The sequence below is a fragment of the Hydra vulgaris genome, chromosome 05 (assembly GCF_038396675.1).
Source record: "Hydra vulgaris chromosome 05, alternate assembly HydraT2T_AEP".
NCBI classification, from domain to species: domain Eukaryota; kingdom Metazoa; phylum Cnidaria; class Hydrozoa; order Anthoathecata; family Hydridae; genus Hydra; species Hydra vulgaris.
Window position 1 is genome coordinate 10019635 of NC_088924.1, and position 14048 is coordinate 10033682.

At 32.6% G+C, this 14048-nt stretch overlaps 3 protein-coding genes across 3 annotated transcripts in view; 1 reads left to right on the forward strand and 2 right to left on the reverse strand.

Annotated features, from left to right (window-relative positions):
• Positions 1–877, forward strand: part of LOC136071844 (protein O-GlcNAcase-like) — a 54076-nt gene extending 53199 nt beyond the window's left edge. The window contains exon 15 of the mRNA XM_065797325.1: positions 588–877. Within this exon, the coding sequence (XP_065653397.1) occupies positions 588–779 (192 nt within the window). The 3' untranslated portion in view covers positions 780–877. The remainder of the gene's footprint in view (positions 1–587) is intronic.
• LOC136080532 (uncharacterized) lies at positions 785–11125 on the reverse strand. The gene is made up of 3 exons (XM_065797326.1): positions 10937–11125; positions 1544–1773; positions 785–1470 (listed from the first exon to the last, which is right to left on the reverse strand). Exons 1-3 carry the CDS (start codon positions 11008–11010, stop codon positions 1244–1246), a joined length of 531 nt encoding a protein of 176 aa, XP_065653398.1. The 5' UTR covers positions 11011–11125; the 3' UTR covers positions 785–1243.
• Positions 11126–12412: 1287 nt separating this feature from the next.
• LOC136080170 (general transcription factor II-I repeat domain-containing protein 2A-like) lies at positions 12413–13811 on the reverse strand. The gene is made up of 2 exons (XM_065796782.1): positions 13278–13811; positions 12413–13210 (listed from the first exon to the last, which is right to left on the reverse strand). Exons 1-2 carry the CDS (start codon positions 13809–13811, stop codon positions 12413–12415), a joined length of 1332 nt encoding a protein of 443 aa, XP_065652854.1.
• Between the last annotated feature and the right edge of the window lie 237 nt (positions 13812–14048).

A 14048-nucleotide genomic window follows, 5' to 3' on the forward strand; every position in this document is an offset into this window, starting at 1 on the left:
AGTGCATAAAAAAAGTTTCAGTAAATATGTCCTTAACAGCTTTTCAAATTTTTAAATGTTTTGAAAAAAAAAAATGCACCTAAAATTAAAAATAATTTTTTTTTGACTTAGTTATGGTTAAATTTACTTTTTTAAACTTTAATGATAAGTTAACATAATTAAATTATTAAGTTGACATAATTAAATTATTAAGTTGGCATAATTAAATTATTAAGTTAATATAATTTAATTATTTTAATTATTACCAAATAATATCTACATATAAATTATAAAAAAATATGTTATAAAAAATAATATAACCATAATTGAATTAAAATAAAGTCTTAATTTTTAATCCTTTACTTTTTACCTTGCCAAATCATTATGGATAATCTTTACCATGATTTTTTGTGACACCCATTGCCACACAACTTAAGAAACATTTAAGGGATAATAAAAGTTTTCATCAAATATAAACATTTAAAGTGGTTTTTGCTTTTTGCATAATTCTTTTTTACACAATCCTTAAATATATTATGATTTTCTTTTTGTGTGTGTGTGCGTTTGTGAGCGTGTGTGTATTGAAAACAACTTTCACTTAATTTTAGGATATGAATGTCGCTCGAAGACTCCTCAAATGTGTTTGTTCTCGTCTGAAACACAACGTCAATGTTTTTTGTCGTCTTTCTGAAAGTTTAAATCGTCAATATGAGACATTTTACAGAGAGCTAGGTTTTAGCTCTATTCAGTATGACGATTTACCTGTAAATGAGATTTTTTATGGTTGGAAAAAAAGCTAAAGAAATTTTTTTTAGATCATTTGTTACATTATAAATAAATTTAATTATGTTATTTACTTGTAGTTTTGCTTTATTAAAACGTTTATCTAATAAACAAATTGTTTTTTTTTATCCTACTTTATATAGAACTTCTTCAAATAATTTGTGAACAAAAATTAAACGTTTTTGTTTTTAACATATTTATTGTTTACCAAAATTCTTTATTTTACTTCGACTCCGTAAAAAATCATGGTCGCGTCATATGCCATGAAACTTCAATCGTTAACGATTTTATTTTTGCTGCTTTTTAGTTATTTTATGGTAGTTCTTGATTTTACTTTAACTTTAAAATGTATAATGTTTTTGCGTCATATTATATTTTTTGCTGAAATTTCGGAGAAATTTCGCTGCTGTTATGGGTTGGCTTTGTTCTTCAGTTTGATATAAAATAAGCTTCACTTGCCGACGGTCTTTATTTTTTAAATTTAATCTACAGAAATGCCACTGCTACCAGCTGATGATCTGTAATCTTCTTCCAGCTTATGACGTAAAGCTACACGGTTTCGTAGCCCTTCAATTGAAGGGAGTTTTCTTGGTTTTCTATAATCGAGAAATTCTGTTGCATTTCTAACACATCCAGTTGGTTTTTTACGAAATAATGATGCTGTTGGTAATGACGGCAATGGTGTGTGTGGCGATGTAGAACGTGCACCTGCGTTGTAAAATTTGTTCAAGTTATTAGTTTTAATTTTTAAACTTTTTTTTTCTAAATAAATATTATTTACCTGCGAGTAATTCGGAGACTTTTTTTTGGGCGTTTTGATCATAATAACATGTTAACTCGATAGCGTTTCCGTTCCCTTGCGATTCTTTTATCGTAATTTTTAGTTTCTCTAACTCTAATTGTTTTTCCCTCAAAAGAAGCTCCTTCATTCGAATCTTATCTTCTTCTTTTTTTTTCTCAGCTTCTAGTCTTTGTTCTATTAATTGATAATCTCTCCATTGGGATGCACATCTAAGATTATAAAAATAAATGATTTATGAAATGCTTCATAATTATTTTTTTACAAAACAACCTTGAACTAATAACTAAAGACAGTTAAGTACCATTTATTTCACCTTGATTAATGAGATGTTACATAATTGCACGAATTGATTTTTAAGTTTAGAAAACTTAAATATTTTAATAATAAAATGTCTTGTGTGCAACGTAAGCGGGATAAAAGAAAATAGAATATATCGAAACGAAAAATTATTATCTTCACTATATTTGAATACAATAAGTAACAAAAATAAGATAAAATAGGAGTGCAAAAGAATTAGCGCATTTAGAACTTTTCGACGATTCTAAGAAAATTTAATGCTTTATAAGAATACCTTTGTTTTTAAAGCATGCCAAGACTCTACGTGGCATGAAATATATAAGTTTTTTGATAGTACCTTCTGATACAGTATTTCATAACGCTTGCATTTGAGTCTTGAGCTGCACCAAGTTAGTGGCGTCGCTTTTTTTTTAATTTGCAGTCTATTCAACTCCAAAGATTCTAAATAGGAATTAAATTAGGTGTGCAAACGGCCCGAGGCATCAGATTCAATCCTTTTTCCTTTATGTATTGCTTGGTTGGGCGTACTGTGTGGCAAGGAGCCTTATGTTGATAAAATTGCCAAGTGGACTTAGCTTCAAAAACGTCCATTGAAGATTTTAAATAAACGTCTAATATCTCTTTATACCGATGCTGATTAAACCGATCGGTGTAGCAATACACTAAACCAGCGCTTGATTCAGCAATGCAGCCCTATATGCCAAATAAACCTCCTCCTCCTTATGAAGTCTTGGCAAGGTAAAACAAAAATTGTATTTTTTCTTTGTGTTTTCTCACTAATTTTCTTTTTTCTCAAAATTTAAAGTTCGACTCGTCTGAGAAAATTTACTTTTCTCAATTGCTCTACTGTCCATGCAGCTTTTTCTTTGCACTATTTTATTCATTTGAGAGAGTCTGTTTTGCTTAGTAGTAACTTTATTATTGCAAAGTACAAATTGAGTTGTTTTTTCTTCATCAGTATGTTATTTGTTGATCGGCTAACTTGGTGTGCATCCATTGTTGCATACAGGTCTCAGGCGATTTTGGCTCAAATTCGGGTTGCGTTTAGCGAGCATAATTGCTTTATTTTCGGTTTTTTTTGAGATTTTTATAGGACGACCAGAGCAACTTTTATCGTTAACTGAGCAAACCAATTATGGTTTTTAGGCGTTGTTCTATATATATATATATATATATATATATATATATATATATATATATATATATATATATATATATATATATATATATATATATATATATATATATATATATACATATATATATATATATATATATATATATATATATATATATATATATATACATATATATATATATATATAAATAAATAAATATATATATATATATATATATATATATATATATATATACATATATATATATATATATATATATATATATATATATATATATATATATATATATGTCAGATCAGGTTATCCTGCTACTGGTAACATGTAACCCAGTACAATCTGCTTCATGTCCTGCTGCCTTGTAGGATACGCCTTTTTAGGCAAAGGCTAGGAGATGCCAACTCCGATATAAAACACCCCCTGCCTTGGGGCTCTTGGTTGAGTAAAGGCTAGAGATGGTGTCTCGATAAAAATACTCATCTTGGGCAGATGTTAAATGCACCCAGCTACTGTCTTGTAGAAGGCCTCCTAGGCAAAGACTTAAGGGGTAAACAGATTCTATCTGTTGACCAGCCTTGCACCCCTTCTTCATCTATTAGGCTGGCGCAGATGTATTTTTAATACATTGTTTCCAGTTTAGGATGTTGAATGCTGGATCTTCTTGACTCAATGCATGGGTTTGCTTGTGTCACTGTTTTTACGACTAGGCAACTCATTCTATTATCTCCTTATGAGGGTACAGCTCTAAAACTCAGTTTTATGGTTCTGAGGCCGGCTGGTAGTCAGGTTTCCCGAACTCTGTGGTAGCTCTCAGAGAGGCTGATTCCATCAACAGCTGAAAAATATCAAAGTATTAACAGTGCCATGTTGCGCATGGATGGTGTCCCTGTTTGTACTTTTGGTGTGCATTGCGGAGGCCACATTTGGAGCCCTTTGTTACGGCTTAGGGTTTATTAGTAGTAATGAGGCAATTGCTTGGGCTATTAAACGGTGTTCTGAGTACTATCTATGCTTTGAGTCAAGTTCTTCAAACTAATTTAAAAATGAATAAAGTACCAAAAACTATAAAACACAAAAAACCATCATCATCACCAAGTTCTCTAAACCTATCATTCACTAATATTCGTGGTCTTCGAAGTAACTTTTCTTCTGTTGAGTCTTATCTCTTGCAAAGTTCACCAGACCTACTTGCTCTTTGTGAGACTAATTTGAGTTCAGCTGTCTCATCTTGTGATCTTAGTGTTGATGGTTATCTTCCTCTGATTCGTAAAGACTCCAATAGTCACATGCTTGGCCTGGGCATTTACATTCGTAAGAATTCACCTGTTTGTCGTGAAACTAGGTTTGAATCCACAGACTATTCTTTCATGTGCTTTCGTTTAGCACCACTTCACTCTATTGCCTTTCTCTTTGTTCTATATCGCTCTCCTTCATCTCAAGACTGCACTCTTTTTGATGTTATTTCTGATCATATTGACCAAGCCCTCTCTCTTTATCCATCAGCTAATATAGTTGTTGTCGGTGACTTTAATGCTCACCACTCTGAATGGCTTGGCTCTAGTGTCAGTGACTCTGCAGGCATTAAAGCCCACAACTTTTGCCTTTCTCAATCCCTAACTCAAATAGTCAACTTTCCAACTCGCTTTCCTGACAACCCTAATCATTTACCTTCTCTACTTGACTTATGTCTTGTTTCTGATCCTAGTCAGTGCTCAGTTTCTCCACATTCACCCTTAGGTGCTTCTGATCACAGTTTGATCTCTTTAAAACTAATATCTCATTCTTCTTCATCACCTGAATCCCCCTATTATCGAACCTCTTACAACTACAGTAAAGCTGACTGGGATTCTTTCCGTGATTTTCTTCGTGATGGCCCTTGGGTAGAAATCTTTCAACTTCCTGTCGACAAATGTGCTTCTTACATAACTTCGTGGATTCAGGCTGGCATGGAATCTTTTATTCCCTCTCGACGATTTCAGGTCAAGCCTCACTCTCCTCCATGGTTTTCCTCACACTGTGCTGCTGCGATTGCCAATCGAAACCGTTACTTCCATATTTATCAGCAAAACAATTCTCCAGAAAACAGACGTCTGTTTATTACTGCTAGAAACAACTGTAAAAAGGTTTTGTCTAACACCAAAACCCGCTATTCTCAGGTCATGAAATCTCGTATCTCATCTCAAAAATTAGGCTCTCGTGACTTCTGGAGAATCTTTAATAATATCAATAATAAGGGCAAATCTATAATTCCACCTCTCTTGTATGGTTCAGACTTTGTCACCTCACCTAAAGACAAAGCTGAATTGTTTGCTAAAAACTTTTCATCAATATCATCTCTTGACTCCACTAATTGCGTATTACCTGATATTGCCAACAAACAGGTTGATCCATTGCTTGACATTCATATCACTCCAGCATCTGTATCTAAAGTGATCTCCTGCCTAGACTCTTCTACAGCTTGTGGCCCAGACAACATACCTGTTATTGTCTTGCAGAAGTGTTCTCCGGAGCTGTCGTCTATACTCTCAAAACTATTCAACAAGTGCTTATCAGAGTCTTGTTTTCCAGCCTGCTGGAAAGCCGCATCTATTATCCCTATCTTCAAAAATTCTGGGGAGCGATCTGATTCGTCTAACTACCGTCCCATAAGTCTTCTTCCTATCATAAGCAAGGTTTTTGAATCTTTAATTAACAAACACTTAATTTCTCATCTTGAATCTAATAACTTACTTTCTGACCATCAATATGGATTTCGATCTTCTCGTTCTACAGCTGATTTGCTAACAGTAATAACTGACAGATTTTATCGTGCATTAGATGAAGGTGGAGAGGTTAAGGCCATCGCTCTTGACATTTCAAAAGCGTTTGATAAAGTTTGGCATGCTGGTCTTCTCCATAAGCTTTCTTCTTATGGTGTATCCGGCAACATCTTTAAGATCATTGAATCCTTTCTTTCCAATCGTAGCATAAAAGTTGTCCTCGATGGACAACACTCTTCTTCTTATTCTGTAACTTCAGGGGTTCCTCAAGGTTCTATCCTTGGCCCTATACTCTTTTTAATTTACATTAACGATCTTCCAGATATTCTCACATCTAAGGTGGCATTGTTTGCTGATGATACTACCATTTATTCTTGTCGTGATAAGAAACCAACACCCTCTGATTGCCTGGATGGGGCATTTGAGCTTGAAAAGGATCTCACTTCTGCTACAGCATGGGGCTCACAGTGGCTGGTGAACTTTAATTCAGATAAAACTCAATTTTTTTCAGCCAATCGTTATCGCAATAATTTAGATCTTCCTATATTTATGAACGGTGATGTACTCGATGAGTCACCTACTCTTCATCTTCTAGGATTAACTCTTACTTCCAATCTTTCTTGGAAACCATATATCAAATCAGTTGCAAAATTAGCATCTGCTAAGGTTGCATCTCTTTATCGAGCTCGCCACTTTCTTACTCTGGATTCTATTCTCTATCTCTATAAATCTCAAATCCGGCCTTGTATGGAATACTGTTGCCATATCTGGGGCGGATCTTCTAATGATGTCCTTTCTCTTTTAGACAAGGTGCAAAAACGCATTGTAAACATAGTTGGACCTGCTCTTGCAGCCAACCTCCAACCATTATCACATCGTCGTAATGTTGCTTCTCTTTCTCTTTTCTACAAATACTATAATGGGCACTGCTCTAAAGAGCTAGCGTCTCTTGTGCCATCTACTAAAATTCATTCTCGTGTTACTCGTCATTCAATTAAGTGTCATCCTTTTTCTGTGACTGTTCCTAAGTGCTCCAAAAACGCTTATTCGTCTAGTTTTTTTCCTCGAACATCAGTTCTTTGGAATTCGCTTCCTTCATCTTGCTTTCCTGATTCATATAATTTGCAATCTTTTAAATCATCTGTCAATCGTTATCTTGCTCTACAACCTTCATCTTTTCTCTTACAGTAACTTCCAACTTTAATTAGTGGCTGCTTGCAGCCTTGTTGGAAGCGAAGATTTTTAAAAAAAAAAAAAAAAAAAAAAAAATATATATATATATATATATATATATACATATATATATATATATATATATATATATATATATATATATATATATATATATATATATATATATATATATATATATATATATATATATATATATATATATATATATATATATATATATATATATATATATATAGTATCGGACAAAACAAGTGCAATCAAATAATGTTAATTTAGTTGCTTTATATAAAAGTGCTGCATTTTTTCAATTTAGAGAAATAACTATGTAACTGTTTAGAGACAAAGTTCTTCAAGTTTTATTCATCACAAAGTTCATTATTTGTACACGAAAATTAATAAATTAATCAAAAGTATTTAAAAAAGTTGATTTCTTTCTGGACAAAACAAGTGCAACTCGACAAAATGTTGACCAAGCTGTATTTCGCTATCAATATTTCGTGGCGAATCCTTTGTTGTCGATCACAGCCTTGCTGTCTTGCTGAAAAACCCATTTTATTGGCATATTCCATTCAGCATGAGGTAACATAACATCTTTCAGGATATTTTTATACATGAAACGGTCCATTATTCCATCGTTTCGATGTATTGGATCTAGACCATTAGCAGAAAAACACTTCCAGACCATTACATTGCCTCCACCATGCTTCACGGTCTTATGGCAGTAACGTAAATCGAGGCGTTTTCCGGCCGGTCGACGTAAACGGCAAATGCCATCGCTCCCAATGATGTTGAACTTCGATTCATCACTGAACAGGACAGTTCGCCATTTCTGCACATTCCAGTCAATATGAGATGTAGCAAACAGGAGTCTTTTCTTCTGGTTTTTTAGTGAAATCAGCGGTTTCTTTGCAGGGCGTCGAGAAAACAATCCGGCTTCAACAGCACGTCGTCTGATTGTTCAGTCCGATACAGGCAGCTCTAATTGCTTTTGTATCTCGACTGATGATATCCAGGGATCCTTCTTGACGGATCTGAAGATCATAGAATCCTCTCTAGAAGTGGTGGAACGCGGTCTTCCACCTTTGTTATCTGCTGCCAACTTCCCCGTAGAACGATATTTGGAACATTGTCTTGATACGGTCCATTTTTTCACGCGATATTTATCACAAATACTTTTTTGTGACATTCCACTTACGTAATCGCCAATAATTTTCTTTCTTAGTTCCAATCCAAGACTGTCGGGAGCCATTTTTGCCTTTGAAGTCATAAAAATAATAAAAATAAATAACCACGCTTCTCAAGGCTTACGTGTTACATTTACCTTGTGATGATACAATAATGCTCTGTGGAACACAACGTCTTGGTTGGATGTGGACTGTATTGATGTAATGAAACACTTGTTGTATTTCACTTCTTGTATTGATGTTCTTCGATAAAACACTTTGATAAAACTCACTTCGATAAACTGTCTTGATAATACTGACTGATTGACTTCCATATACTGACTGAATTACATGTCGATTTACTTGTCTCTTATATAGTAAAATGAACCTGTGTGAACCTGTTCTGGAAGATTCTAGATGCTTCTTTTCGATGCGTCTGGATGCTTCTGAATGTTTCTGGATATTTCTGGATGCTACTGGATGCTTCCAGATGCTTCTTCTGGAAACTTCTGGAAGCTTCTGCATGCTTCTGGAAACTTCTGGATACTTCCTTTAATTATTAAAAAACTTTCTTGACGTTGACACGGACCAGACTTAAGAAAATGAAACAAACCAAAAAAGTTGCACTTGTTTTGTTCGCTGCAAAATGGCACTTGTCAACGAAATTCTGTTTGTGTGCTGTCACCTGTCAGCTAATTGCTCATGTCATGGCATGCTATGACTCCAGACTCCTGAACTGTTTGCTGTCGTAGTATAGTTCGTTTCGTTTTTAAGACATGTAAAATTAGGAACACTTTTTAGCATTGTTCGATGTTGGTTGCAAATGTTTTGTCCAATACTGTATATATTATTTGACCTGTAGGGTCCTAATCGTAACAACTGAGCCGGTGAATTTTCAAACACCCTTTCTAAACGAGCGTGACATGGAGCATTGTCTGTTACGACGACCAAATCCTCTAAACGATTCCCGGATGTAACCCACATGTTAAACAGTCAAAATCCACTCGTTACAAGAATCTGCTTTAAATGATCCTCTGCCAGTTTCCATAATGACGAAATTTGTTGTTGATATAGCAGCAATCAAACGTATGTTTGCAACTTTTAATGAAGGTATTTTTATTATTGCCCTTTTCCCCTGTTTGGCACGTCCTTGCGTTTTTCTACAAAAAAAGATTAAAATTTGTTTCATCCAACCAAACTATCTGATGACGATTTGGGATGTGTTCGTTAATGTTCCTAACATATTTAGACCTTTTTCGTTTGTTTTCATTGTTATTCATGGTTGTAGGCTACTTGTGCACTTTTTTAAATGAAAATAGTCTGCCTTTGAGGTAATTGGGAATTATGGTTGTGCTGACACTAATATTAAATTGTCTTAATACCCTTGTTTTAACGGCCACCATTGTCAACTGACAGTCACTTTCAATCCATGTTATTGTTTCTTCGATTTGATCATCGATTAACTTTTTTTGGTTTAAAACCACCTCTTCCGATAAAATTTAAGTTTCCGCTGCGGACCTAATTGTATGCTGTCTTATATTTGACACCTAAAGTTTGCACCAGAGTCACCCAATCGTCGTTTCGCTCAGCACATTCAATTACTCGTCTTTTATCATTCGATGAAGATAAAACATAATATTTTCTTTCAATTTGTTCAGTTGTATGTATTTCATGTCTACAAATCGGACAAGGTGGTTCTGGTTGTTCCAGAAGCGGTTGTAAATTTGGTGAAATAAATGCTTGCACGGATTAAATTTAGTAACAGACTTTCTATTCATAGTGTATTGATAATTAACACAACGATCTTTCAACTCCATTACTGTATTACTGTATTGCTGGTGCATACAAATGCTAAATTTGATATTATTAACTTATTAAAATGCAAATCCAAGAAGATCTTTTATAATGACCTTTAAGCTTACATTGAATTCGCAGTTACAAATAATGTACTGTCATTTACATATAACGATTTCTTAATTACAACTTTTGTTTTTCAAATTAGATATTGCGATTTCTTAATTACATGTTGTGTTTTTTAATTACATATTGCGACTTCTAAATTACATGTTGTATTTCTCAATTACATCTTACTTTTCTTAATTACAAGTTTCAAGTTCTCGATTACATCTTGAAAAGGTGTAGTAATAATAGAGTTAATAGCATTAAAGACCAAAGGAAAAATAGTCATTTAAAAAAGTTTTTTTTTTGTTGATATTTGTTTTGCTACTTTACATCCTAATAACCAGTGTGCAAATTGTTTCAAATGTTTTACATCATCGGATCTTTATAAGAAACACAATTATTTTCATATCTTAGACATCGGTAAGCAGCGTTAAAATACTTGTGATAATAAATAAATACATTTAGCAGATCTCGAAGGAAATGGACACAAATTAGAATTGTTGTAAACACTAATCGAATTCCTGTCAAATCGTCAAAACGGTCGTTGCCCAGTGGGCACGCTTCCGGCAGACGTCTGACGGACGTCCTCCTATATGTATATATATATATATATATATATATATGTATATATATATATATATATATATATATATATATATATATATATATATATATATATATATATATATATATATATATATATATATATATGTATATATATATATATATATATATATATATATATATATATATATATATATATATATATATATATATATATATATATGAGTTTAACCTGATAAATGCTTATTGTCTTGAAATATGAACTTTTAATTCTTATTCAACGAACTTTTATATTTAGGCGGGAAGTAACACGATGGTGCGTTCTTTTTTATTCAAAATATTATTTCTAAAACTTACTTTTCACATCTAGTATTTTGATCTTTTCCTACTTTTAATCTGAATGATTTTTGACACATGACGCAGTTAACCATCTTTAAAAACTTTCAAAAACAAGTATATATTATTCTAACTATTTATTTTAAAACAATTCTTAAATTTTAAGATAACCTAAAGACATGCTTAATAGTGCGTGACATTTCAACAACGCTCTCGCGCTAATTTTACCGCGCTACGTTTAAAAAAGTTGTTTATATGCGTAATCTTGATAAAAATAATATTTTTTTAAACTATACGTAACGATGACATTTAAATAGTTTACTCCTTCTCAAGTAAAATTATTTTTAAGAAATTGAAAATGAAAATAAAATAAAAATAAATAAAACAAGAACTTTTATTATTTTTATTTTTAGTTGCTTTAAAAAAATCATGCAACAGTGGGTTTAACACTAATTTTAAAAAAAAAAGTAATAAATAAGATTTAACTCTAAGCTTAACAATTTTTGATAAAGTCTAATTTACCAAAGATTGTCCATTTTAGGGAAACTTCTTTTGAAAAATTTGTAATTAAGTTGTTCTAAGAAGACTGATGGCTTTTTCGCAGAGCACCGCAAAAGAACTTTCTTCCTTACCAATGTCGCTTATCTAGCTAGAGCCCTGTTTCGTTGAGTGTTAATTAACTTATTTAAAAAAAAAACTAAATTAAAAAAAGAAAAAAGTAAAGTATGGAAGTGGGAATATTTCTTTAATTATAGACTTTCAGTTTTGCTCTAATATATCCGTCTCCTCATTTATCTAAATACAGCTTGCTGCTTCTGTAACCAAATAAACATGACTTTCTTCGCTTGAAAAATGGCACAGAAAACATAGGTAGTGTGGTGTCTTCGAAGGTTTTCCCCAATTTACAAGATTATTTTTATCAACAGCATCAAATTTTAAAAGATGAATTTCCTTAATTTTGTAAAATTTAAAAACTGTGCAATGTCTTTTTTTATTTTATTTATTTTTTATTTGACTCATGTTTCGGGCCTTGCAAATTCTTCTAGCTGCACTTTTTTTATTTATTTTCGTTTGTCATATTTTCTGAATGACCAAAAATATGCATTTCTCTGAATGCATTTATCAACTATAAATCAATCACTTTCAGAAAGTAAACGGGAAAACTGAATTAATCATAAAAAAACAATCAATAAAAGTAATAATGCTTTAAAGAAAGATTTCAAATTAGTTTTGGGCGTTTAAAATCGGTGAAAAGTTATTGTGACGCAATCTTATTATACAATCATACTCGGTGTAGTACAGTGGTCGGCACCATATTTCCAAAGGAGCCCACTTGCAAAATTCTTGTTTTAGTTGCGGCCCACAGCAATAAATAAATTATATATAAAATAGGTTATATTACCTATATAACAAAATATAGTATTGAATTAGATTATAGAACTAATAATTGTATCAATACAAAATACATACTTAAGAAAAAAAACATATAAAACACAATTAAAAATTTGGTGAGTACTTTGTTGTTGCAGCTAGCACAAGGTCATTCAAATGAGTGTCAGTCAGTCTTGTTCTGTAAACATTTTTTATTATTTTCATGGCTGAGAATATTTGTTCGCATTGGTAACTAGTGCCATACATACAGATAAGTCTATTTGCATGTTTTTTAAGAACTGGAAAACGTTCCTTCATGACAACATGCCAGAAAATAATTAAACTTTCACCAAAAGTGCCATCTTCATCTTTTTTTGGTGCCTTTCTTCTCAACTCGTCGTCACATTGAAAGTTAATTAGTTCATCCTCTGCTTTTAAAATATCAGCTTCTTCAAAGTCCTTTAGAATACTAATATCATTCATATCAGAGTCAAATGGATAACACAAAAAAACCATATGCTTTTTTAAGTCTTCAAATTCATTAAATCTGTTTTCAAATTGATCATACAGAGCAGTCACTATTAATGACGATAACATTTCCCTTGATGGTTGACATTCATTTAAAGTAGGAAAATGAGTACAACTACCAGATGCAAATTGAGTTTTGTACAAATTAAGTTTTGTCTTCATCACAGTGATGTGGTTGATCAAATCACAAACCAGCACACGGCGGCCTTGTAATCTCACAGCACAATTCAGAACATTGAATTGTGCTGTGATGTCGCAAAGGAAAGCCAGTTTACACTTAAACTCTTCAATAGACTTTGTAATGAATGAAAATTTTTGAGTTACTATGAACTGCAGTACACTTGGCAAACACTCCCAAAATCTGTTAAGAATATTTCTTCTTGATAGCCACCTAACCTGCAAAAAGTAGACAAACATTTATTTTTGATTGTAATGGTAGATTATTTATTTTTTGTCTATATACCTCTGAATGAAGAAGAAGATCACCATGTTCATCTTCATTTTGTTCCATTAGCGCACGAAATTGACGCCGTTTGAGTGCATTGGAACGTATATGATTGATTGTTTTTACAACAGCTGTCATTACATCATCAATTGTCGCAACTTTAGCGTACAGTGCTTTCTGGTGTATCACACAGTGATATGACATAAATTTGTTAGGAAACTCACCACTATTTCTCATCAAAGTAACAACTCCTCGAATTCTTCCAATCATAGCAGGAGCATCTGTGACAACTGAAGATATTTTTTGAAGAGGCACTTTCCTATTTTTTAATATTTTGAACAATTTGTCATAAATGTCTTGTCCAGTTGTAGTTGTTTCCAGTGGTTCAATTCCAAGCAGTTCTTCGAATAAACAACAATTCGTAGTGATAAAACGTGCATAAACACAGAGTTGTGCTTTACCGACAAGGTCAGTAGACTCATCGAGAGAGATACTCACAAATTCAGCTTCTGACAGATTGTTTGACAATTGTTCATAAACATTAACAACCATTTTCTCAATTTTTCGAGTAACTGTACGCGCGGACAAGTGCATACTTTGAAATTCGTCATGAATTTTTTTTATCATTTGGGAAAAGAAATTTTGATGCTACAATCATGCATTCTTTGATTATTTCACCATCAGTAAATGGTTTCAGGTTTTTGGCTAATATCCATGGCACCATATTAGAGGCACGAGTTTTACAATCAACACTTCTAGACATTTGTTGAAACAAATTTTTCTGTTTTT

Coding starts and splice junctions, on each gene's coding strand:
- LOC136080532 (XM_065797326.1), bottom strand. CDS start 11,010: ATGGTTAACTGCGTCATGTGTCAAAAATCATTCAGATTAAAAGTAGGA. Junction 1,774..10,936: donor CAAAATACTAGATGTGAAAA/GTAAGTTTTAGA, acceptor TTATAATCTTAG/ATGTGCATCCCAATGGAGAG. Junction 1,471..1,543: donor AGTCTCCGAATTACTCGCAG/GTAAATAATATT, acceptor TTTACAACGCAG/GTGCACGTTCTACATCGCCA.
- LOC136080170 (XM_065796782.1), bottom strand. CDS start 13,811: ATGGTTGTTAATGTTTATGAACAATTGTCAAACAATCTGTCAGAAGCT. Junction 13,211..13,277: donor ATCTTCTTCTTCATTCAGAG/GTATATAGACAA, acceptor TACTTTTTGCAG/GTTAGGTGGCTATCAAGAAG.